Here is a 27,631-nt window from a genome sequence, read left to right as displayed (position 1 = left end):
TCTGCCATTGACCATGCATTACATTGCAACGATTATAGAGGAAATGACAAAAACAGAAATTCTTCTCTGCTTTGTTTTTGTCAAGAACGCTTGTGGTTATGTGGAATTGGCCATTCTTCTCTGCTTTGTTTATGTCAAGAAAGTTTGTGGTTACGTGGATTTGGGCTGATCTTAAAATTGAATACGGGCCGTTATGCTACTCTATGAAGACTTGAAAGGCTCATTCTCATTCGAATAGCTCACAAGCACCACTACAGTGAAGCAGAATGGAAACATCAAGATTAAAGCTTCTATGTCCAATGCAACATCAGGCTGCAGTCAATAGATGTACTTCAGCAGATTCCAATGTTCACCCATACCATCTGCACGAATAGAGGTTCCTTCCAAGATGCCCCATGTGATCGTTACTAGACCAAGTTTGAGAAGAATGCAAAGAGAGAGAAAATTCCTGAGCCGGCTCCTCCCAAGAGAGAGGCATCAAAGTCTCTCCTTGAAACCGGGATATCTTATTTTAACTGACCTTGGGGGATACATGGTAAGATAGATATTAGATCTTTAAACTCCTTACGGGTACAATTGTAACGAGGACAATTTCATCTTTAAAGTCTTTGCTGTTGAGATTTAGTGCTCCCCACCTCTGAATCCTCCAAATGAGGAGGACATGGGGGAGTAAGACTTATAGGATAGAGGCATCAAGAGTGCTGTCGCATGGGCATACAGCCACCATCAGTGGCCTCTATGTGCTGCCCATGTGGCAGCCTTCTATGCTGCCCACGTGGTAGCTTCATGAATTCAGTTTGCTGTTACCTGTATACGATCCTAATATCTGCTCCTGTCACACAAATCTGCCCATGTGGCACCTTGTACATGTGAAGCTGCAACAGGGCCCCACATGGAGGCCCCAAGAGGGGCAGAACTGGGGCAGAAAGCCTAGCATAGGCACGGCTGTGGGGCTACTTATAGATCCCAGACTTGATCAGCCAGCTCAGCTGGTAGCAACAGACCTACTACCTGTGTTCCAGCATGGCTTATCATTATGGAGCTCGACCTGCAGTAGGAGCTAAGTATACAAGAACCAAAAATCAAGGACACCTTCGAACTAACAGAGAGCTCGTCCAAGGGAGGCCCTTACAACCCTAATGTCTGCTCCCTCTGTGGGCTGCTGGTACAGGGAACAGCCTGTGCTGGAACTGCTTGAGGGCCTGGCTGCTTCACTGTTTGAGGGCCTAGCTTCTCACATGGCCTATTACAAAGGCCATGAATGGCCTTCTGAAGGGGCTGGTCTCCTTCTGTTGTCTCTTTCTCTCCCTTTTCCTCAACCATTTCCTTTGTATGAGCAGGCTAAGCTGATTTACAGACATGGCAATGCATAATTGGGGGCTGAAGTGCTCAAGCTCGTGTAAGAGCTCGTTTGAATGCTCCTTGATTGACCAGGGTAAGCTGGTTGTCTTCTCTTTATCCTTGCTCAGCTTGTGAGCTGTGTTTGGAGAGGCCTGGTTGGCAGGGTGATTCACAATCAATGCTTGCAGAGGTTGTTCATGCTTCTGATCACTGTGGGCAGTTCAGTGATGCTTTAACCCATTGTTTGGGTATTCCAGTGACTCAATGGACACTTGTGATTGTCTGGGGGGCGTGTGGCCTTGTTTGGGCTGCTAGTAAACGCTCTTTGGTTCCTATGCACGTGTTAGCACGAATGTGGATGCATGTTGTCACTAGGGTGTGAGAGGCCCAGCAGGGCTAATGTTTGGAATTCTGATGCGTACAGCGAGTGGGAAGAGCACTGAATGCAAGTGGCTTTGAATTCATTGTGTATCCTATTTGTTGGCTTTGGCAAGTAACATGTTCCATGCGGGAACATGTTTTTGGTTTCTCTAGGAGATGGGTCACATGCAGGCAGTGGTTGCTAGGCAAATCTTTGGTACAGCCTCATTGCTGAGTAGGCAGGGGTCGGGTCCATGCTTGGTATGGGAAGTATCCCTGGAACCCCGAGAGGGCTAGTACAGGTGCGACTGCCATAGTGTCTGTTTTGTTGTGATGACAGTTCTCTTATGGAAAACAAGTTGTTCCATCAGGATATGTGCGACCCATAGGGTGAAAGACTATTGGTCATAGCAGTCCTGGTCAAAGGAGAAAGCTTGTGTATGCTTTATTTTTCTGCTTTGAGCAGATAATTGGCTATTTGGGCATTGTGACAGCTATGGGGAACTGTGTGGCTAAGTGTGGTCACTAGTGACAGGTCCGGACTGTGTGCAAGCTTCCTTGATTAGGGATGGAGACCTACTACCAGGAGTAGTGAGAGCGGTGAACAGGAAGGGCTATGCAAGGTATGTGGATGGCCACTGGGATGTGGAATGCCCCAGCTGTAAGAAGGAGTGTATCCTTTATGTAGCCTGGATTTCAGGGCCTCTCACTTAATTAAAGAAATGCCCAAAGGGGCGCCAAGGTTTGGGGCCAATCTGTGTCTTTGTCTTGGTGCAAGGGCACTCTAGCTCCCAATCTGCTGGTAATACTTTTGCTGAATTGTTAATGTAACAAACTTGTTAGTTTTACTGCCCTTTGATTTTATTGAAGGCCGGTTTCATTTCCAAACATTTGGAAATTTTTCCAAATACATTCCTTATTTTCAAAATGTGTTTTTTTCAAAGTTTTACAAGGCATGGTGCATAAAGGAAAAATATATATGCCTCCTCGAAAATATACATATGCGTTGTTCCGAAACTGCATGATTTCACATGCTAACTGCACCTAGGAATACTCAAGAACATGGAAAAAGAATTATAATAGCCTTAACCAGATTTCAACTCCAAGGACCTGGATCAGTTTTTCCCCATAGCCTCTACAGCATAGCCTCAGTTGTTTATGGATAGTTTCAGAGTTTCAGGAAAGCCCTTCTGTGGGGACTCAAACATATGCCCTCTTCAAAGAGGAGGCCAACAGAAGTACAGACGGGAGAAGGTACCATAATAATGTCCCCTCTCTCTCTCTCTTGCACGCGCGGCACACTTCCAGGCACAATTCCAAGATCCACAGAGGAAGTGCTGGCTTTTCGCTACGCTAGTGCGACCAACTGCCATGTATACAGCACCATTCTAGGGATGTGATCTACTGATGGCAGAGTGGAGGAAATTTGAGCGGCTACAAGTCACGATGGGATCAAGATGATTCGGAGTAAGCCCTCAGTTCCACATGAGATAAGATTAGAGTTTGGGACTTGCCTCGATGGAGACTACCAAGTTGGCCCTGGAGTCATCCAGACGACTAGCAGAGAGCGGAGCAGACACATGGTATGCACATATATCCACATGGTCTGCCAGGCACAAGATTCAGATGGACAGACTTCCTCTCTTTCAGTATAGCATGGATGCACGCCTGAGTCGATCCCACGAAATGAGATTAACCATATTACGCTTAGATCTCCTCTAGCTCCACACATCTCGAACTTGGGGGGGAGATCAAGAGCTCCCCACCAAGACCTAGTTCTACCGTGACCACTTCCTGAGAGTATCGAAGGAGGGATTCATCATCAGACCCCAACATCTGGAGGACAGAGTATAGAATAGAATAGATGCATCTTGCAAGAGGTGTGAGAGCACAATGAAAGAAAGATGGTAGATCTCTATTATGATTGTGAGAGAGAGGACTCTCTCTTATAGAAAAGGGGAGAAGGTAATACCTTCCCTACATAGTGGCAATCAGCCCCTACATCAGTGGGAATCAATCCCTACATCAGTGGGATTGCCTTTGTCTTACATCATCACTTAGGTCACACACTAGACACATCATAGCACTTGATGTGCCTTTACAACACACACAAACACACATGTGACTCCCCTAGATGCACACATGCACCATAGAGCAAGCCCTTGATCATACTTACCCCAACAAACCCCCCTCAAGGGATTGCCTCTTGCAGTGTCAAGGATACATCTAGTCTCATAGTTTCTCATGCCATCTCATGGTGGTCAAGGATTAATCTATGGCTAGGATCTCATGCTAGCAAGGGTTCCCAAGGGTGTGAGTTTCACAGAAATGGGATAGTCAAAACACATATCACATGGCCTACATCATATGGTGACCAGAGGTGATTTACATATTCTTTTTGGAGTACTACTCCAGGCAAAGAACCTCAAAATTTGACCAAGTGATGATAAACAAAAAAACAAAGTGCCTAAAAAGCATAGTCTTCATCATGTGGAGACTCATCAAATGAAAGTAGATTGGCAATTTCTGACTTTGTAGTTGCTTCCTTTTTGGCTTTACAATACTTTTCATGGTGATTGTTTTTGCCACAAAGCAATCTTTTGAGAGGTGATTAGTCCTCCCACAATGTTTGCAAGGTGAAAACTTGCCCTTCTGAATTTTTATGGCATAGGCTGTGTCATTGCCTCTCTGGTAGGCTGTATCATTGCCTCTCCGGAGTTCCATGTGCCTTTCTTCTTCTTGAAGAGCAGTAATAAGACCTTCAAGAGTAGGATTAGAAAGATTTTTCAGAGTGTTAACAACATGATCATAATCTTCAGGCATACTTTTGAGCAATACTGCCATTGCATCATCTATAGTGATTGGAGAGTTGATAGAAGCAAGTTGAGTCATGAGACTCGCATATGATTGACATGGGCAGCCAAAGGAGTGCCACTAGCCATCTTCAATTCAAAGAAAGCAATCTTAAGTGACAATTTTGAGATGTGAGAGCTAGCACCAAAAATAATGTCAAGCTTCTGCCAAGCTTCAGAAGGAGACTCTAAATCAGAAATGTGATGAATATAGTCATCTCCTAAGCCAAGGGCAATGATGCCATAGGCTTTCTCCTCTCTAGCAGGATCTCTTGCCGGATGTGTCGGAGCTGAGGATTCTCCAGCATTAGAGGCTATTGAAGAAGTAGTTGAAGCAGGTTTGACAAGCCCCCAGAGGTTTTCCCTCATCAATGTAAACTTAATCTTCATCTGCCATGTGTGAAAGCCTTTACCATTGAACTTATCCATATTCAAGATGGTAGCCATGAGAGGGTCTAACCCAAAATGGGCAGTGTCTACTCTCTTACAAGGCTAGAAAGAGTTGAAGAGCTTAAGCATTTAGAGTAGCAAAGACTTGTAACCAAATTCCATACTACAAAACATAATGGAAATGATGCTTTCACTTGCATGCTTCATAGAGGTGGCTAAATGAAAGCATTCCAAGCAAATCCAGGTGTAGCAACTTAAAGCACAGCTGTAGCCATAGTTGTACTGAAGCTATTCAACACTTTAAAACATCAGAAATGCTAAAGTAGCATCTAATGTAGCATCAAACTCACAACCATGTCAAAACTGTCCAAAACAGAGGCCTGAACTTGAAGGGCTTGTATCTCACTCTTCAAAGCAAAGAAAAGAGGGCTTTCTAGGTAGAAACAAAGCTGGTATACCAGAGAAGAGCCACTGAGGAGGAGAGGCGAAATGCCGTGTCACGTCGCCATAGCCAGCAGCTTGAAAGTCGACTGGTTTTTTTGCTGTTTCTCCCTCCCTGGTGGACCATTTCCCTTCGAATCTGGACAGGAGCTAGCTCATACTGTTGTGCAAGCTTGGCTCAGAGGAATTTTGGAATGGCTGCTCCAGCAAGTCGCATTGCAAGAAAAGGCATCAAGGAGTGTGAGTGTTGGTGTTTCACATACAGTCGAAATTTCACCAAAAGCTTGCAGCTGGAAGTTCGCCCATACAAGAGGAGTTTGAAGCTCAGAGGGTTTGGGCAATGGTCGTTTGTAAGCAGAGAACAGAGCTCTCAAAGATTTTGGGAAGAAGGAGGAAAATGGAGAAGATGAAGAAACTTGTACTTTATGCTTGAGATAGTATCTAATGCTAGGCTAGGCTAGATCTAGAACCTAAAGCTCTGATACCAAATGTAGAATCCCGTAGGATAGAATAGATGCATCTTGCAAGAGGTATGAGAGCACAATGAAAGAAAGATGGTAGATCTCTATTATGATTGTGAGAGAGAGGACTCTCTCTTATAGAAAAGGGGAGAAGGTAATACCTTCCCTACATAGTGGCAATCAGCCCCTACATCAGTGGGAATCAATCCCTACATCAGTGGGATTGCCTTTGTCTTACATCATCACTTAGGTCACACGCTAGACACATCATAGCACTTGATGTGCCTTTACAACACACACAAACACACATGTGACTCCCCTAGATGCACACATGCACCATAGAGCAAGCCCTTGATCATACTTACCCCAACACAGAGGAGTCTCGCATGCATTGAGGAACACCATTGGACAGAGCCGGTTTCATCCCATCACTAAGGATTGAGACAAGGAGAACAGCACGTATACCTAGAGAGCAACAGATTTGCATGCTATGCTCACTGGGAGTGATTGAGACAGAGGAGCCTGCCTAGCCTACTATGAGATCAAGGGATTATACTATTGCCTCTACCAAGATGGAAGCAGCTTCAGCCCACCATCACGATTGAGACGCACCGACATAGGGAGACTTATATGACCAGGTCTGCATTGGGCTCTATTTGCTTGAGATGCGCTGACACAGGGAGACTCTACTACGACAGATAAGAGAGCAGCAGGGGGTCACAAGACCACAAGATACAGAGGCCGACCAGGCACAGCGATGTGTCACAGATTTTTATGGAATTTCAGTCCAGCTCCAAGACACAACGGGGTGGAGAAGGAGAGCTAGTTGATATGCGGGCAGACTAGATTACTGAGAGAGAGAGAGAGAGAGAGATGCAAAGGCCATCTGCGACACAGAGAGCGACTAGAGCACACTCTAGTGAGGTCCGACCTATCACAACTTACCTCAGAGGAGACCGCCCGAGACAAGGGGTACCACAGTATGAGACAGCCCGACAGACATAGATCCGAGACATTTTCACTGCTCATAGACGAGCCACCATAGTGCCGGGTCTCAATTTCTGAGTCCCAACTATCAGCCTACTTCAAATTTGTACTTGATTTTTGCTCAAGCTATTGAGCTTTTTATTTGTGAATTCTTCCCTTTTGGTGTACTTTGTACTTTGTCCCATAGGCCCGCGAGGCCTCCCGCGGACATTAATACATCTCTTTCTCTCTCTCTCTCTCTCTCTCTCTCTCTCTCTCTCTCTCTCTGGGCTGTCCTAGCCCACCCGCCACTACATTCCAGTGCAAGGCTCCACCCCGCCTCCCTCTTCGCAGACCTCTCTAGCAGCGCAAGCTACTATCAGGCCATAGTTACCAGCCGAAACAGAAACGGAAGAAACGGAGTTTCCAGTCCCCGCCAAAACGGAAACGGAAGAAACGGCAATATGATACAATTTATGTATAAAAATTTATTTTTTATACATAATATAATTATCAATAGAGTGCAAATCATACATAATACAATTATCTATACTTGAAGCTTCAAGCATCAATGCATCATTCATGCCTCTATGATTCTAAATTATGGAATGATGCTTCAATAATCTGAAATCAACATGTATCATGACTAACAAGTTTGGCATTACAAGAATCTGAAATTTAGAAGTTTGAAGTACTTTAAACTTAGCACACAAGTTGAAACTTGAAACTTGAAAGCATCCAATGTCCAGACTCCATAGATGATCATGATTCATGATCCACAAATTTCATGATCATGACTCATGAGTCATGCAAGACTCAAAATAAAAGCACCCATGGATGATATAAAAAAAAGCAGCTGCCACCTGACACCAAGGTCCAAAGTATACTCAGTAGTAAGTACTGTATCTACTATCATAAAAAAAGAAATAACATAGTCTAGGAATCAAGATGCATCATGCTGCAGCCTGCAGGCTGCACGCATGATGCATCTGAAGTGTCATGACTAGGAGTAGGCTAGCACTGTAGTCTGTACAGTCGTAGTCAAGTGACAAGGACCAAGGTACATCACTACTGATCATCTGCATCATCCATGGACTCCTCGTTATCGTCATCCTCTGCCTCCTCAGATGAGCTTGAGGCATATGTGTCACTGTCTGAAGAAGAATCATCAACATCAGGATCAGGACCATCGGGTGCAACTGAAGTACTAGCACCATCTCTAGATGGTTGAGTGTATGATCGTGTGTGGTGTGCTAGTGCTGACAGCTCCTCATACAACATGGTGTATATGTCCAGTTCCTCCCGTGGGATATCTGGTATGGCCTTCATCTTCTCCACGTCCACCTTGTCTACATTCACTTGGCGAGGTTCGGGGCAGCCGGCGGCGAACTCAAGGAGACGGAGGTTGCAATGACAAAACACCAACTGCTCCAATTGAGCCGTGCTCAATCTGTTCCTCTTCTTTGTGTGAAAGAGGACCCAAATGCTCCAGTTCCTCTCACAATGACCGGAACTGCAGTCCTGTGAGAGAACACGTATAGCCAGGCATTTCTGCCATAAGCCAATTAAGCAGAGATAAGTATCAGGAAGTTGATAACTTTAAACATATTTGTAGTAGATAAAACTTCAAATTACTTAACGACTAAGCTCTAACTAGTGGCGTTGTAACTTGTCTCTTACCAAAGTAGGAGTACAGTTGCCATATTTCTCCCACCAAAAGACAGGCTGCAACTGTGTCTCTCGGAGCCTAGCCGTAGGTCGACCAAAGGAGAGGCTGTGATTGCAGAACAATAGAAGTTCATCCTCCATTCTTCGTTGCATCTCCAAGTCACCACCCGTCCAATTTTGTAGATACTGTTGCATCCCCTCCTCCAACTCGTCATTCTCATATTGCTCTTGACTGCGCCAGAGGGGATGCAATACATGTGCCACCGCATGGATTGGGCGGTGGAACCAATTCCACCACTTATTCCATATAGCACGGATGGACTCAACCCTAAATCATGCCACAAGAAATTGGAATGCATTATGCGTGTAAAATTCATAGACTATAGATAATAGTACATACATAATATATATCTGAAAATTCCAGACTTCATGATAACAAATTGCAATTTAGTAACTGCAATAATTATACATATTACAAAAGTAAAAAGTCTTACTATAGTACATACATAATATATATCTCAAAATTCCGACTTCATGATAACAAATTGCAATTTAGTAACTGCAATACTTATACATATTACAAAAGTAAAAAGTCTTACTTATCAGGCGATAGGGAAGTGTTTCTGTTGAGGGCCTCTCCAATCTTGTCCATAAACTCGTACAAGAGCCCTAATGTGCTTCCCTCCATGTCCGTGATGCGAAGCACCGTGTAGATGGGATTAATCAATTTGATTAATGCCTCCGCCTCATTCCACCAAGACTCATCCATGATCATGCGGAAAAATTTGATAGACTTTGCTTGGCCTCTATCATCCCAATCTCCCCACTCCCGAGACACAACCGTGCGCAACAAGCCTTGGCGCACTCGCACAAGCCTCTCCACCACTATGAACATGTAAGCAAACCTTGTGGCTGGAGGTTTCAATAGCTCAAGGTCATTGTAAGCCCAATAGATGTTGAGGACTTTGGGTCTCTTCGTGACAAACTTCACGATACTGCAGGCTGTGGAGAAGATGGCATTAATCCAAGGTATCTTCCCTAGGTCCTCGATCAAAAGATCAAGGCAATGTGAGGCACGAGGTGTCCCCACAATCTTAGGGAACTCATCTTCTAACATGGCACCCATTGACACACAATTGCTGCCATTATCTATCACCACCTGCACCACATGCTCAACACCTATCTCCATAATGGCTGCCCGTAAATGCTCCCAAATATACAACCCTGTAATCACTGTACCTGCAGTGGAAGCGTCTATGGCTCTCAAGAACATGGTTCCCTTGCAAGAAGACACTAAAATATTGTACACGTTCCTCTTGCGTGCATCTGACCATCCATCGCATAAGAGTGTGCATCCATATTTTTTCCAAGTCTCTTCCAAGGGCTTCATTTGGTCTTCCACACGTTCCCTCTCTCTTCTTAGCTCTCTTGTCCGCAAGGCCTCATATGTAGGCCCTTCCCATTCATACCCAATGCGGCTTACGGCTCTCATGGCCTTCCTCCATCGTGTAGTCTTCGCCACATGAAAGGGTATTGCACACTGTATGAAGAGCTTTGTGAGCTCACTAGTGGCCTCCTTCACTGCTTGCTTTTGCAAGCGTGCTTGAATGCTAGACCTTTGCAGTGATCCTCTTTTTCCCGCACTAGCATCCACACTAATTGATCCATGTGGCAAGGGTGTTCTTGTAGCACTAGGACCCGCGCTCGATGTAGTTGATGCCCCTCTACTTCTCTTTGCAGAACCCAATGTACTAGCATCATCCAATGGCTCAGTGTCAGCAGCCTCTTCTTCATCTTGCAGCCCTTGCCCTCCAATTTTTGCAGCCAAGGCTGCCATACGCACACGCTTCCATTCTGTTAGGCCACCTTTCACTGGAGTAGGCACGAACTCACAAGGTCCTACATCCTTGCTGGAAACACCTGCTAGATGGTCTTTCACCCGTGTGACAGACCCCGTTTTGCTTATGCCGCAATAGTTGCATCTCCACTTCTTGGAGCCAGCGCCTCCTTTATAACTATCTAGGAGGGAGACATGGACCCAATAAGCATCTCTCGGCATTGAGGAGGATGGAGAGGTGAGAAGGAGGATGGAGAGGTCACAAGTGAGAAAGGATGGAGAGGTAGGAGGAGGATGGAGAGCTCAGAGGTAAAAGAGGATGGAGAGGTGGAAGGAGCCTGGAGGATCAGAGATAGAAGTGAAGGAGGATGGAGAGGAAGATGGAGAGGTTACAGGTAAGATTAAAGAGAGGATGGAGAGAAGAAGGATGGATGGGATGGAGAGCAAGCTGCCAAGTTGCAGCTTGCAGGATGGAGAGAAGGATGAAGAGGATGGAGAGAGAAGGATGGAGGTCCGAGGAAAACGGGATGGAGAGTCCAAGAGCAAAGGATGGAGGGATGGAGAGAGCTTAGAGAAGGTGGAGAGAGCAGCAAGGATGCACAGAAGGAGTGCAATGGGCGGGAGGCGGCAAAAAAAGGAGCCAAGCGACAAAATCGCGATTTTGGGGGTCTAGGTCAAAAACAGGTTTTACAAAACAGCGTTTCTTCAAGAAACGCCGTTTCCGTTTCGCCGTTTCCGTTTCCCGCCAAGAAACGGCCGTTTCTGGCAACTATGTATCAGGCCCCTGCCACACAGCCAACCTCCACGGGGCTGTTCCTATGCCCAGCAGGCCTAAGCCTGCTCCAGCCCACCCTTTGGGATTGTGCTGACCATACGACCTGCTCCAGCCCACCTTGCACCTGCACAACAACACTTACACAGCGGGGAGACCACCCAAAGGTATCTTTGACATCATCTCTCATCTTCATAAGATTTGTTTGGTGTTGATTGACAAAGCTGATAGCCTGGAAGCCACTAATGTGGCATTGCTCAATGAGAAAGCACATGTAGACAAAGTGCTGGCTGAGATAAAGAAGTTAAAGAGGGCAGATGCAAGAGGAATGGCAGAAAGAGAAGGGCAAACGGGATGAATGGGAAAAGGAAAGGCAGCATGGGAAGCAGAAAAGACCAGTCTTAAAGACCAGATGCAAGCTATGGGGACGAACCTACAACAATTGAGGGATATGCAAGGAGCACCGGAAGGGGCATACAAGGCAATGGAAGAACTGAAATCTGAGAATGAAAAACTCAGAAAAGATTTGGCAACTTTGCAAGCCACCATACACGGCAAACATTCTGAATTTACACAAAAAAAACACCAAAGAGGAAGCTGCAATACTAGAATGGGAAAAAAAAAAAAAGGAACAGCAGCCCCCAAGAAGGAGTTCATTTCTTGTGCCTTAGAAGACCATAAAAGGAGGAACAGCAAGGCCTTAAATGTCTTGGTTCATGGTCTCACTGTAGGAGATACCCCAATGGCAGATGCCAAGACTTTGTTCACCAAGATGGGTGTGAACTGACATGTGAGGCAGCTTGGAGAGTGTACAAGGCTGAAACACCAGCAAGGCCACTCGTGGTGGAACTCTGGACAGCAACAGATAGGTCCACCCTCATGAGCATGAGGGCCACTCTGAAAGGCACTAAGATTTTCTTAGATGATGACCTCACACTCCTATAGCAGGAGCACCACAGGGAGGGAATGGTACGCATGATGGCAGCTCAACAAGCAGGAAAATGGGCTGCATATAGAAATGGAAAGTGATCAATCGAGAGAGGGCAGACAGAGAAGAAAAGGAAGAAGAGAAGGTGGACAGCAGGTGATGATGTCTGACTCAGGAGATGAGAGCACAAAATTCGTTGAGGATGGCAGTGCGAAATATGTGACGACACCCTCTGGTCTGATCCAGGGGGTTTCTCAAAGACCTACACCGACAGAGACATGATCTTCTACACTGAGACACATGGGAGTCCCAAAAGGGGGCTGCCCACAATGACAGGATATACCTAGGAGTCACTATAGGAGATAGATGAGGAGAGAGAGCAGGATATGAGGCTCTGGAGGAGTAGCAGTTCTCTTCAGATCACACTTGAGAACGCCTATATCGGCAATACGGAGAGAGGAGCATGCACGGCATATGTGGATACAAGTCCAGCTACGGGATACACGGCCCGTCCTCAATGCGGTGTGTTATTTCCCTGCAAATACATCCTCCTATGAGCTTAAGGTCACTACACAGGGACAAGCCAATATGAGACGATTATAAGATGACATCACAGAGTTCTCCAGACAGGAAGGCATCCTCCTCCTTGGTGATTTCAATGTACGCACAGGAGATATACAAGTGGGCCTGCCAGATTTTGCATCTCGATCAGTAAAGCCTGGGATAGTGAGGCTCTCAGGAGATGCAGCACATGTGATGGCATCTGGGCGACATCTACTTGAGCTGGGGGCTGTCCATGATTGATTATCTAGAATGGCCTCCAGAGATGGCCATCAAAGAACGAGACCAGGGGATTTGAGAAGCAAAGGAGGAACAGGATCAAGCATTGTTGTTGTCTTTGCTCCAGTCCAAGGCAGCAAAGCCTGACAAACTAGTTCAATCTACAATCAAGCCTTCTTTTCTAGTGTTTCAATACACCTCCTCAAGGTAATATAGATATGGAAGACATGTAAATCTAGCTTAGGGCGGTAACCTTGCCAACCATGGCACTTGTTCATCTAGCTATAGCGAACTTTCCTGAACTAGTGGCCATTTACATCAATTAATGATAATGCATACTTGATGAATGAATGAAAGCCTTTGTCATGTCTTCCTTTGAGCATTATTCCCTCACACCCTAACTCTCTCTCTCTATCTCCCTTCACCATGTTTCTAACATGGCATCAGAGCCAGGTTAGTCCTGCCCTCATTCACCGAGCTTTCACCCTGCCATAGCGCTCTGCCACGTCATCTTCTTCTTCACCTAACCCTAACTCTGTTCAGCCGCCTCTCCTATGCAGCCTGTTCATTTCCGCCTCTAGCTAACTCTTCCTTTCAGCTTATTTTGCCTCTATTCTGCCTTCTCTATAGCTAACCACCTCTTCTTTTCAGCTCTTCGTACCCGCCTAGAGCCTCTCCATAGCCTGCCTCTTTCATAACCGTCTCTGTTCGTATCTTTTGGAGCAGTACCCGGGCTTTGACAGCCTCCTAGAGCCACTAGTCGGTACCTAGCAGCCGCAAATGCTTGCACACGTGTGGGTATTTGAGCCATCTTGCAGCTCTTCAAGCTCAGCTATGGCAGATTCCAATTTCGTCAGTTTCACAGCAGCATCGCGATTTATCGTTTGTGTGGATGGCGATTCAGACAAGCTGCTCTCCATACTATGGCAGAACCTTGAGTTCCATCTCGATTCTTACCCACGTAGAAGGGAGAGTCGATGGAATGAGCTTGACGTGTCAAAGCGGGCCTGGCAAAGGAGCGAAGAGAAGGCTGGTTCGTTAGAACTCCAGAAACAAAGGCTACGTGCCATTCGAATTGAAGGTCCAGAAGCTACTTATCAAGGTGTTGGCACATTCGTTCTCCTCAGCAATTACTGCATTCACAGCCTCCACTGTGGTAATCGTGACTTTACCTTTGCCGCTTTCCTTTTTCTATTTCCTCCGTTTATTCACAGTCAGCCACGCAAAGGCTGGTGGTCTGGATCAGGTCATCAACGCACGTACATGAAGGTCGCCACTGAGACAGCAATCTCCAGGCGAAGTTCTATGCACAGAAGGGCACGGGAATACAAGCGCTCCATTTACGATGCTGTCTCTACCTTCGCCTCTTTCCGGCTTCAATATAGAGACCCACATTTGAAAGCTGTGGTCTTTTCAATCCATAAGCACTCTCTTCAGGGACTTATTTGCCTATATGAGCGGGATGCAATTGATACAGAGATATCTCGGTACAGCAAGCTGATTGCTGTTTGTGCTGGTCTTGGAGACTCACAGCCTATGGAAAGCCACTTTAACGTTCTTCATTTGAGCATTGTGACGCTGCAAAGACTTGCAGCATTGTCTGGGAGGAAGAATGTATGCCACACGCTTTCTATTGATACTGTGGCTGAACAACATGACAAAGCAGTAGCGCCCTCACTACTTCAGCCAAGGATATTTATGCCACATCTATTGGACCTGAAGAGAAGCTTTATCAGCTCTATTGCATGATCTATTCCTCTCTGAGGAGGAAGATGATGCTTGGTTCTATGTGTGTTTGTGTTGAGTCAAATAAAGGTTCTCAGCCTTGAGTTGTCCCTCTAAATTGAATGTATTTGGAGTCAATAAGAGGTACTCTACCCTGGGTTGTCCCCCAAAAATGCATGTATTGTCTTTTACTTTGGTTGATGGTATTGACCACCCAGTTCAGAGTAAGGGGGGATGACGAGTGATGGTTTGCCCTTGCCGGTCGCAAGCTGACTGAGAAGTCACTATCACACGGAAGGTGTTGGATAGTTGGACTTGCTCTTTGCAATATTGCGGTGGAGGGGGGATCGGTCTGCTCTTTGCGTGTTGGGACTCACACTCTTTGCTCTAAAGGGGGGTGTTGGAGATATCATAGCCAAAGAGTGGTGATGTGATGTGTTAGTGTGAAGTACTAGGTGATCTAGTACTAGTCTATGTGAGTGAGTCTTGTGTGAGTGCCACGAGTCATCATGGGACTTATCCCATATGCACTAGGTGCTAGTGTGTGAGTGAGTAGCCTATATAAGGCTTGTACTTCACTTGTTTTGTCATACTTGATGAATGAATGAAAGCCTTAGTCATGTCTTCATTTGAGCATTATTTCCTGACACCCTAACTCTCTCTCTCTATCTCCCTTCACCATGTTTCTAACACTAACTAATGGGTGCAGTAGCGTGGATTGCTGATTGTAGAGAGAGAGAGAGAGAGAGGTGGACATCATCGTTATGCTACCTACTATCTTTCATTCCGTATGTTGGGGCTTGACAATCACCCATAATACCACTCTGTACATCTGTTAGTCTCCTCATCGAAGAGGGCATGCGTATGAGTCCCCATTCAAGGGCTATGCTGAAGCTATGAGGCTGTCCTTGGCGGAGGCTATGACTGGAGCTATGCTGTAAACACTATGGCAGAATTGTCACCATGAGAGGAGGGTTCTTGGAGAGGCTATGAGGTCAGGAACTGCTGCAACAGCTGTTGCTACAGCTGTGAAGCTCCTGGAACCGCTGCGTGGCTGGTTCAAGCCTGACATTGCTGCATCGACTGGGGCTACTGGAGATGTTGTGCAGACTGTTGCTGGAAGTGGAAATACTTATGCAGGTGCTACTGGGGCTCCTGCTATCCTGGAACGAGGGGGAATGCCCCTTTACATAAGAATTGGTCTGCTGAGGGGCCAACTCAGTCTGTGGCCGAGACTACTACAGACCAAGTCCCGACCTGACTGCACTGACAGGCTGCCGACCAGGCCATGTGTGACCCAACTAGGTGTGCAGAGCTTTGACCAACTTGGACCTGGCACATGGCAGTCAGGTTACCTGTTGCACCTGTTCTACATGCTGCGCATCCAAGTGGCAGTCCTGGAAACGATGCGATACTATATTATCGACCTGCAGAGGTGGGAGCTGCCCTATACTGTTGACATTTTAGCCACCGTACAGGCTGATGTCTCCTTGTCCCCGCTTTGTCCTGTTGTTGTGGGCTGCAGGGCTGCAAAACTGCCACGTAGGCCATGGGCTGCAATGCCCATGACACACCTTTCTGCTGAAGCTGGAAGGGAAGGCAAAGCCGAAGACCCCTATCCAAGCACTGCCTACACTTGTGGCTAGAGCTGGGTCATTGATAGACCGGCTACTAGCTTCTGGTGGGTCAGGTTGGGCACCATAAAATATTCCAGGTTCCCGTCTGTATAAAATGCTGCAGTCCTACTAATTCATTACGGCGCATGGTCAGGAAGCCATGGTGCAGCCAAGATAATGTCTGGTAGAGTTGATTGGGTGACAATGAAGGTTGCTTCTGTGCCACCCCTCTCATGTGCAGCTCACTTCCGGTGCTATTGCTCTGGTAGAACTGGTGGTTGGGCACTCCCAAAGGCATTGTAAAGTTGGAGCATCATTGCCGACAGCGTGTTGGGAAGACGGAGCTTGGTGGTGTCCAACAAATTCTCCGAACTTCCACCATAGAAAAAGGATAGTGACCTTTTCAGCTACCTGTTCATAACACATGAGAATCTCGAGAACCAGTTCATAGGTTTGTCCCTTGTGCTGAGTTGCTGCCATCTGTGAGACTGCTCCTGAGGCTATGGAAGATGCTGATGGAAGGGCAATACTATCTGGAGGATAAACCCCTAACTTACTTTCATTTGTTGTCTTGTTGTCTAAGGTGCTGTTGGTCTTGGAACCCGCTTGCCTTGAGGTCTCCTGATACTTCTCGTTGAGAGGACCTTTGGGTCTGCGACCCTTGTTTATGAGCTTTTGAATGTCAGACAAAAACTGTGAAGAAAACACTCATTTCACTCTTGTCTGAAACTTGCAACTGAATGTCCACTTGCATGAAGCAATTCGTGTAGTGGTTGATCAACTCCATGGCCCCTTGAACTAGCTCAAAGAACTGGGCGTGAAGATAGTCCATGCACAATGGTGGCAAGAATCGGGCTCCAAATTCTTGAACTTCGCCCAATCACAGTAAGCTATCACTAGTACATCATTGTGATGCTCTGTGTGCCACCTGTGCCACTAAGGGATGGCTTCGCTATCAAATGCATGGAAGCTAAGATGTTTTTCTGAGTCTTCTGGATCTACACAATGAAAAAATTCCCCTCAAGTATACTGACCCAAGCCAAGAGAACTAGCAATTATGTCTTTCAATCATGTATGTCAATCGGTGTCACAATAAACATTTCTAGAAACATTTCTAGATTTTTACAGGCGTTTCGTCTAGAAATGCCTAAAAATACTATATTTTATAGAAGTTATATATATAATATACTTCATAAATAATTGTCTTCAGAGTCTCTCTCTCTCTCTCTCTCAAAAGAGCTCTCAGATATCCATATTGTTATTACACAGTTGAAAGAGTAAAAAGATGCATCACGCAGCCTATAGATTGAGGTTTACAAAGACATAGATCTTCCAGTTTACAAATTACTATTAACTAATTAGTTGCAAGTGCATATGGCTGCTAGCATATGCCATGGCCCATAGTTCAAACAATAAACTTTTAACTTTATAATTCAAATTTCAGAGTCAAATTTCAAGATTCAAGATTCAAGATTCAAAATATAACAAAATGTATTATGTATTACTGTTTACATCATACATGTAACATGCCATAATGATATACTGGTAACTGTATGGTGTAAACTGTATACATAATCAAAGCCCGTCGCCTGCAAGCCAGCTGCTAACAACTGCAATGTACACAGTACACTCTAGAGTCTAGTCTCGACTCTCTAGAGCTAGGGACCACTGCCCTCTCCAAGATCTGCTGCCTCATCACTGTCATCATCAGCACTGGAATCAGCAGATGGATCTACATCCTCTGTGGAGGAAGAGAAAGTGCCACCCTCGAACCAAGTAGGGGCTCGCAACTGATCTGAGTCCTCTGAGTCCGCACTGTCTACCAATGCCGCCTCCTCCTCTGGCTCATCTCTGCCTCGACGTCCTCGAGATGACGATGCAAGAACAGATACCTGTGATCCCCCTCGTGAGGCTCGTGCTCGACGTCGATAACCACGAATCTGGGGTGTCCCTGTATCCTTTGCAACACTAGCAGCACGTAGTCGTGGTGCACGAGCTCGAGCCATCAAACATGTCTAACGTCGGAATCGAAGCATATCCTGTCGCAGGAACTCGTAAGCATCATCATTCTCTCGACTGTGCTGGATGATGGACATGTCGACAGGTTCTAGCTTAATCTTGTCAGGATTGACTTGCTTGGGCTTCCACTCGATGCTACCGGTACCATCTGCAGACCTGTACTTCTCAAGTAAACGTAGGTTGGCATTTACATATACCAACCTATTGAGCTGCTCCATGCTCAACCTGACATAGTTTACAAAGCATAAAGAAGTCAATTCTCACGACTTAAGAATTGTTTTTCAACAAGCTTGACGCTATACTATATAGCCTATAAATAAGAACTATAAGAAGTTAGAACTTACTTGTTTCTCTTCCTGGTGTGTATGTCTGCACATATGCTCCATATCCTCTCATCTGGACCTGATGTGCAATCTTGCGAAAGGATGCGGAGAGCTAAGTTCTGCAATGAGGGATTCAAAATCCCAAATTTCTCCCACCAAGTAAGAGCCAACAGCCTATTGTCTCTTTCCTTGGCAATTGCACGGGAGAAATGACCCATGTCATTGCGGAACTCCACTATGTCCTCTTCAATGCTATTGCAATTTGCAATACAAAAGAAGACAATATAAATAATTAGATAAATCATAAATGATAATACAAAGTTGAAAGCACTTAGAAGTTAGTAGTGAGCAGGCTGCAAACTTGTACGCCATGCTACCTCACCTATTCTGGACCAATGAGTCGCATACTTTCTCCATGTATTGGGTCCACCGTTCACAAGCACCCGATCATTCCATTTAGCAGGCTCCTTCCACAAGGGATGGAGCATATGTGCAACAGTGTGGATTGGCCTATGAAACCAATCCCATCTCTTCCTCCAAATCCCTAATATGTCATCCTTTCTGAAAATTTACCAAAAGGAATCAAGTTAGAGGCTAGAGCTAGGAGAACTGAGTATTAAACTTACAAGTTTCAACTTATATGTACCTGCTCTGGTTGAGGATCTCAATAGGACAATCCTCCGTTGCTTTTCGAAGCTTCAGCATGAACTCGTATAGCAAGCCCATAGTACAACCCTCATGGTCAAAGAGTCGAAGCACGAAGTACAAGGGCTCTATGGACATCTGAATGCAAAGGGCTTCCTGCCAAAACTGATTGTCAAAGACAATCCCCTCGACATTTTGTTCAGCAGGCAATCTTGAGTCACTCCAATCCAGCCAATCTGAACTGGTCATCATGCAACGAAGGCTCTCTTTGGTCTTAAACAGCCTACAAATGATAAAGTTTAAACAAATTTAAACAATGAATAATTTGAGGAATTGATCTTTGAATGATGAAAATTGAATCATGATTCATGAATCATACCTGCTAAGAACCAAGAAGATGTAGCCAAAGCGTGTCTTTGAGGGTCTCAATAGCTCCCACTTACACTCCCTTCTGAATAGGGCCAGTGCATGTGGCTTACGAGTGATATAAGTCACTAGCTGCATTGCTTTTTCGACCACACTAGACACCCAAGGCAACTTTCCAATATCCTCCATCATCAAATCAAGAGAGTGTGAGGCACAAGGTGTCCATACTATCTTGGGATACTTCTCCTCAAGAAGACTTCCCATTCTCTTGCAGTTGGAGCCATTATCGGTGATGACTTGCACCACATTGTCCTCACCAACCTCCTTGATGGCTGCCTCAATATGACCCCATATCCACTCTCCGATGATGTGAAGGCCGGCATGTGAGGCATCAACCACCCTCAAGAATATGCTTCCCACACAACTAGTGACCAAGATATTAATCATGTGTCTCCTCTTCGTGTCACTCCATCCATCGGAGACTATGGTGCATCCATACCGACTCCAAGCTTCCTTAAGTCCCTCCATGTCTTTCTTGATTAATCCCACCTGCTTCTTCAAATGTGTGGTGCGGAGAGTCTCAGAACTAGCAGGTGTAAGGGATGATGCTCCTGCTCTACCAGCAGCTACAAGTGCATGATAAAACTTCTTGTAGGCAGGAGTCCTTGCAACATTGAAGGGAATATTGCAAGCGTAGAAAAACTGCTCCTCTGCAATTGCAGCCTCTTGCTTCAGGCGTGGTGCCCAAGCAGCCTGTATAGGAGTAACTCTCGGAGTGATAGCTGCTAGACCACGCGGCCTCTTGACAGGAGGCCGTGGAGGAGCTGATGGCATAGCGGACAGCCCAATTGATACGGATGCCGATGAAGTGGTACCATGTAGAGGCTGAGTAGAGGCACTCCCATGAACTTGTGATGTCGATGTAGATGGAGTATACCCATGCCCCTCCTGCTGTGAGTGAGAACACTCCACATTCTCGGTATATGACTGGGATGATGTGAGAGTGACGGTTGCCTCTATGCCCAACTTCTGCTGCTCAACCAACACATTAGCTTGAAGAACTTGATCTGTGATCACGGGATGGAGGAGGGATCGAATCTCAGCAAATTTGGATGAGGTACCTCCATATGCCGAGAAGATCCCCTCTGGAATGGCATGGCAAGCACTCTTACCCTGGCCTCCAATCCATAAAAAATGTGCTTGAACTCGAGGGACAGATCCCGTCAAAGTGTCACCACAAAACTTGCATACTGACCTCCTCGTGCCAGATGTGCCATATCTCTTTATAAAAACGGTATCCTGCCATACATCCCATTTTGTGCTTCCACTCGGTCCACCAGCACGTCTTGAGGCCATGGTATGGGAGTAGAGAGTAGAGTAAGGTAGATTGTAGAGCGTAGACCGTAGAGGATAGAATCTAGACTCTAAAGTAGAGGGTAGAGTAGAGAGTAGAGGCTAGAGGAGAGTAGAGGATAGAGTAGAGGGTAGAGTAGAGTAGAGTAGAGTAGAGGGTAGGGTAGACCGTAGAGTAGAGGGTAGAGGGTAGACCGTAGAGGAAAGTAGAGGGTAGACCATAGAGACTAGAGTAGAGAATAGAGTAGAGTAGAGTAGAGGGTAGAGTAGAGAGTAGAAAGTAGAGGAGAGTAGAGGATAGAGTAGAGGGTAGAGTAGATGGTAGGCACTAGGAGCAAGACAAGCAATGGAGCGGCGCACGAGAGGAGCGAAAAAACGAAAACGGCGGCCAAATTCAGAAAGAAACCCGTCGCGGCGGATTTTTTGACAGCCAGACGTTTCGCCCTAACTGCCCGTTTCGGCCATTTCTTAGAAATGTTTCGTCTAGAAACGTTTCTTCGCGTTTCGGTGCCCCGAAACGCGTTTTTTGGTGACACTGATGTCAATTTTTATAATTATATGTTTACATTCTAAAGTTGAATGTTCCCCCATATTCCAAAATTGAATGTTCCTCAATACCACGTATTACTTTTCTTCTCTTTTTGTTCTCTATCATTAATTAATTGTGATCTCCAATAGGATCCACTGAAATTGTGGATCAGTTGAAAATGCCTTCACAGCTTGAAATGTCTTAAAAATCAACTCACTTGCAATTGACTTGCATTTTGTTGATTCCTTTGGCATTTGCATGAGACTCTATCAAATCACATTGTTGATTGTAAAAAATGTATTTGGCATTATAATGCTCTTTTCACTTTATACATTGCTACCTTGGACCGAAGTTGTAGACCGATAGACTTCCAAAACTCTTTTTCACTTTCATCAAAGAAACGAAAAAGATGTGCATTCACTTAGGCATGTGAGATTTGCATCTAGATCATCCGTGTGATCAATTTGCGTATGCAATTCTAATGCTTCAAAATTCGATTGATTCGTCTATACCACATCTAAACGCTTTTCAAAGGACATACCATGTTCAACTACAATGATAATGGAGAAGCTTCTCTCCTCAAAAATTGAGACTAAAGTCTAGTGAATGAGAGGTTTGCTCTAACACTCTTCTCTCATCTTTTTGCACACTCTTCTCTCATCTTTTTGCAAAACTCTTTTTCACTTTCATCAAAAAAACAAAAAGATGTGCATTCACTTTCGCATGTGAGATTAGTATCTAGATCATCTGTGTGATCAATTTGTGTATGCAATTCTAACGCTTCAAAATTCGATTGATTTGTCTATGCCACATCTGAATGCTTTTCAAAGGATGTACCATGTTCAACTACAATGATAATGGAGAAGCTTCTCTCCTCAAAAATTGAGACTGAAGTCTAGTGAATGAGAGGTTTGCTCCAACACTCTTCTCTCATCTTTTTGCTCTATGAAACTTGTGCTTTAACATTGAAAGGCCTTTAAAGAGGAGAGCTATCTCAGCACCATGTTCAATCGTGTGTGACGCACGCACACACACCCACCTCTCTCTCTCTCCTCTGTGTGTGTGTGTGTGCGCGCGCGCGTACACACACGCACACACGCACGCACGCATACATACATACATACATACATACATACATACATACATACATACATACATACATACATACATAGATTGATAGATAGATAGATAGAGAGAGAGAGAGAGAGGATGCACTGTCATGCACACATGTTTGAACTACCTTTACACGTGTATCATAGAGAACAAAAATGTATTTATACAAGATAGTGGATAGGTTAGGTCCCATAGTCCACATAGGACAAAGCACTTAAAACTACAATTTACATGTTTTAACAGTCCCAAAGCCAATACCACAACTTGAAGCCACCCATGCCTAACCAATGATTATTGCATAAACATGTATATCTAGGGATATGTGCCCATGAACACAATGTTACAACTATACAATGATGGAGAGACACAAGCTTGAACTCCTTAAATGTATGCCCTTTTGAAATAGCTTTGATGGTAATAACTTCTAAGGTTTCATTTTGGAGCAAATGCAATCACTTTAGGAGAAAAGTCTAATAGTGGGTTTGAATATCAATGTGCCCCTACCAATGTCCTATACTAGATACAAAAAGTGACTATGGGGTCCAAGGGAGATTACAACTTGCTGCTATCAAGTAGCTTTTCTCACTCAAAATGAAATAGTCTAGGACTTAGCACTTGCCCATCCTCTAAAACTAGAGAGCACTCTTCCATGACAATGCACCCCTTCACTCTCCCATGCACCATAAAGACCTCTCTTTTGATACAATTGACTCCACTCCCAATTGAACACTACAAGATGATTGGTTGCTGACTTCTGCATTCCATCAACACCATCAACATAACATTCTCTTTTACATGCATAATGGCTGCATAGGACACTTACCCAGGCAGCATGACAACCGAGGATTTAAAAACCACAGGCCATGAACTAGAATGCCACACAAAAAAGGTTCACATTTGTGTAAAGCTCAGCACTTTTGAGCTGACAGCTTTGCTGCTCTCTAAAGAGCGGGATGCTTTCACAAATCTGGGGGCTGCAATGGGCATCGTGATAGAAATCAAAATCAATAAATGGAAACTTAGTCATTGCAGACCAGGTATTCTAAGTCCCCAGCAAATTCCATTTTAGCTAGAGGTCACACAGATCTTGGGATATTGCACTTCCACTTGGACAAGGTAAAATACTTATCCTGCTCATCCACAGAGCACAAACAATTGAAGAATACTGCACCTCGTACCGAAAGTGTGGCTGATACCTATCAGGCAAAGTCAATAAGACGATTGACGCAAGGAAGGGTTTCCCACCTGCAACCTGCGAGTTAAGAATCATCGTACCATGGATAAAGATAAAGGAGAATATATATACCATGGCGAAATTTGATCAACATTCCAAAGAACAACGCAATATTCCCAAATCCAGTCCGATATTGAACAAGTGCTCATCTGAGAATACCAACTTCCACATCCTATTCGCTACAACGATAAACGTTATTTGCAGGCATTTTGAAGAAATCTAGGAAGGAAATTTTACTGCCTCCTAGTGACCAACAGCAGTGTGAATCCTTAAGAAAGAACAACGAGCAAGACGCAACAAGGAATGAGAGGGCAAACCTCATTGTCCGAATACGCTGAGCTGGAACCAGAATCAAGGCTGAGAACCTCCGCCTCCAAAAAATCGGCCAAAGAATCATCGTCATCCCCGACCAGAAGAAGGGGAGGAGCCGGGGAGTCGGGCAGCGGATAGGGCAAATCTACCATGGCGAGACGGTGAAAACGGAGGAGGATGCTCAAAGTAGAGAATTGATAGGCAAAAATGAAGCAAAATGGGCAGAACGAAGCAGGCAAATGCCAACAAGAGGCTCTAAAACCATCATCACTAGAAGACGAGTTGGAGGGTACGTTCACACTCGCAAGTCTCTCGCGCTAAGGACACTCTAAGGACGGTGGAACTTTGTGTGGGGGGGGCTGGGTGCCCTAAGGTGCACTCCTGGCTTCAAACAAAAACAAGATGAATAATATTCAACGTTGTCCCTATTGTGGTCGGACCAGTAGACATAATTTGTCCGTGGGTTGAAACAACTGATTGGATTCTTGTCTACCTACATGGGATCTATGGTTGCGCCATTGATTGTTGTCAGGTCGTTGATCAATTGTGTCATGTTGTGAATTTGCGTAAATGCTCTTAGCCGGGCTAGGGAGGAACCTTGTTTACGGAAGCATATGTTGAAGTCACCGACGATAAGCGTTGTAATGTCCATATTTCTTCGACGAAGCATCTTCTCGAGGGCATTTAGCAAGGACGATGTAGGAGTTCTTGGATGCTTGTAGACGAAGGATAGTGCACGAAGGATGCTTGTAGACGTTTATAATGGCTATGATTGATTGGCACAGTGCACAAAGGATAGGGAGAAGACATTCTGCACCATTCTCAGCTGTTGACTCTTGGTATTGAAGTGCCATGTTTTTTTTGTAGTATGTTGCGATGCCGAGACCTAGCGATCCACGAGTGGTTGAATTCGGGTATGTGAATATGTTCATTGTTGTTTGTGTGGAGCTCTTGAAAGCATAGAATTGATGAATTGCGCATGCTCTAGCAGGCCATAATGTCTTCACGGTGTGCATTGAATGATCTAGTGTTCAGTGATTGTAGTGAGTACTCTTTGGGGGCTTCTTGATCGAAATATTTTTGGGTGGTTTTCCATGATCTAGTTGTTTTGAGACGCTCAATCTCAGCCAGGACAGTGAGGTCCAGCTTGATGTGCCTTGTCTCCAAAGGGCAGAGCAAGTACAACGATGCTGGCTCACGAATTCTTGAGAGTTTTGTGTATACGAGCCAGTGCGCTTTCACATTCGTTGGATCAAATGCGAGGGCGTCCATTGACAGCCCTTGTGCATGGTGTATAGTAGCAGCAGTGGGAGTAGTGCCTTAGCAGTGCCTAGACCAGTAGAAGCAACGTAAATGTTTTCCCGGTACTTGCATTGCCGGAGAGGAACAATGAAAGAATGAATTGACTATCCAATCTTTTTCTCAAGAGAATATCTTCCAAAAGCAAGCGTTGCTCCTTGTTTAACTTATGTATTTGTTCATGGTACAAGCGATTGGGCATGATATGGTACATGAAATGTGTCCCGATGTTGAATGACGAGGGCTTTGCACGTGTGTCAAGCTCCCTTTGGAGATCAAACTCTGTTGCACCCTCCGGAGGAGGCTCGTGTGAATGGGCAGTTGCATACAAAATTGTGGAGAGTTGTTGGCACATTGGTGGCAGCAACTGCTTCGTGAATTTGGACTTGTTGCTCTCAATAGTTTGTGCATGTAGTGCATAGAAGTCGTGCCATGTTGGATAGTCATCTTTCAAACAATGTTCGTGAACATTGAAGTTCGTGAACGTTGAAGGGCATGTAAAGGAGGCACAACTCGCGATAGTAGTTCTCGGGGTCCTTCTTCTGGCTGTAGGTAATGAAACATATTATTTTCAAACATTTTCATTTCTTTGCTTTTGCTCCATTGGTTGTGTACGTGCTTGCAAACTCTGCTAGGCATAAGGAGTGTAGTGCATTGTGATGCCTCAAGTACTTGGCGACAATGTCGTCAAAGAAAACATCGTGGCTCAAAGGCTCTAGCTTCTTAAGTTGCGCCTGACGCTTGAGCAGGAGAGTTCTTTCCTCTGGAGGACCAATGTCAATGTAGCAAAACTCTCTTGTAGTGGTTGATAATGGCAAAGACAGCAACCGGTATACAGCTTGTTGTGCGCTAATGTGTTGTGTGTTCAGTATGGCATTGCCCATTTTCCTGACACGTTCATCTGTAGAGGCTTTGTTTTGTAGACATTGCTGAAATGCTTGCTTCATAGCTTCTGCTGTAGCTTTGTCAACCTTTGTCATGTATGATGTGCAATATGCAGCAGCACCATGCGCGTTAAGGACGAATTGAATGTTTGTGTTTGCTCCCCACAAACTCGACAAAGCCGAGTTGAAGTTGTTTGTCCAAATGTCTTTTGGGTGTCTTTTTAGAAATACTGTAGGTTGCAAGATAGTTGTCCGCAAGGCGAGCAAGTATTGGTCGTCGAACATTGTGATTGCAGCAAGAAATGTGTCAAAATTTTCTTGCTGGGCACAATCATTTTCCAAAAAGCTGTATATCTTTTTGTAGTTGTCTTTGCAGCTTCGTCGCAAGTCAGCGTTGTCGATGGGTTCCAGTACTTTTGTTTGTCTCATTGGCGGCCGTGGGAAATGAAAACAGCATGTGTGGCCCTTTTTTTGGAGGTGACCCTGTGTCTATGCTGCAGGATGTCCTTAGGCTCGCAAGTGAATAGTGAAATTTCAGTGGTAATGTAACTGTCAATGAAATATTCTATTTCTTGGTTTGATACTTCTCCGTAGATTGGTGTGCCGTCGACCCATAGCAGACTGTGATCATGTTGGCTTCCTCTATTTTGGAATTATGTGACAAAGAAGAAATCAACTACACAACCAAGAATTGTGCTATTACTTTTCAAGAGAGGTTTTAAGGATTGAAATTTGTGGACGTAATATCCAGCAGTGGTGACGGGGTCGCTGCGCACAAGGTTTCTTAAAGCAAAATTGTCAATACTTTCGATGGGCCGCACCGTGCCGCCTGCAAGTTGCTGGAGACATTTAACTAGTGGCGACCATGTTTACTCTGCAAATGATAGTGTGAGAAAGAAGCATGGTGGGCCACGCTGTCGGAGCATGGCAAATAAGTTTTTTTGCAGTTTGTGCTTGTAGTCAGCCGATGTTCACATGTGCATGAAGTTGCGAAAGCCTAAATTCGATGATGACAACAAAACCTGACGTCTCCCTGACGTACAAGTATTTTCATTTTTTTGAGGAAGAGGTTCTCTATGTAGTAAGAGAACCGTTTGTCCTTGTTTTGATAAGTTCCCAACGTGACATGTCTTGGTACGAAGTTCGTTCTGGTATTTTGTACTGTCTAGGAAAGCCATAGAAGAGTGTTGGGAAAGCAAGCTCCTCACATCGAGTGTCTTTGAAAACACTCATTGGAGTGAAGCCTTCTGATGGGGCAACACATATAGTCTTATCCTCAAAGTCGACCACTTGTTGTGCCGTGTAGATCCCATGGACGAGCGTGTCAGTTGTAACAGCATCATCTTCAGGGTCTAAGTCAAGATTGCAAGGAGCCATTTCTAAAGGTTGCCGTGATAGTGCAATGATATGGCTCTCC

The 27,631-nt window shown here is 45.0% G+C and overlaps 1 protein-coding gene across 2 annotated transcripts in view; it reads right to left on the bottom strand.

Annotated features, from left to right (window-relative positions):
* Positions 1-24,352, bottom strand: part of LOC147893286 (F-box family protein) — a 34,823-nt gene extending 10,471 nt beyond the window's left edge. For both annotated transcript variants that reach the window (XM_087385907.1, XM_087385908.1), the window contains exon 1: positions 24,037-24,352. In XM_087385907.1, coding sequence (XP_087242033.1) covers positions 24,037-24,183 — 147 coding nt within the window. In that variant the 5' untranslated portion in view covers positions 24,184-24,352. The remainder of the gene's footprint in view (positions 1-24,036) is intronic.
* Positions 24,353-27,631: the final 3,279 nt, after the last annotated feature.

The sequence above is a fragment of the Dipteris shenzhenensis genome, chromosome 15 (assembly GCF_047967505.1).
Source record: "Dipteris shenzhenensis isolate YYH24624 ecotype China chromosome 15, Dip_SZ_1.0, whole genome shotgun sequence".
Taxonomy (NCBI): Eukaryota; Viridiplantae; Streptophyta; class Polypodiopsida; order Gleicheniales; family Dipteridaceae; genus Dipteris; species Dipteris shenzhenensis.
This window is presented reverse-complemented; position numbering and strand designations above follow the sequence as displayed.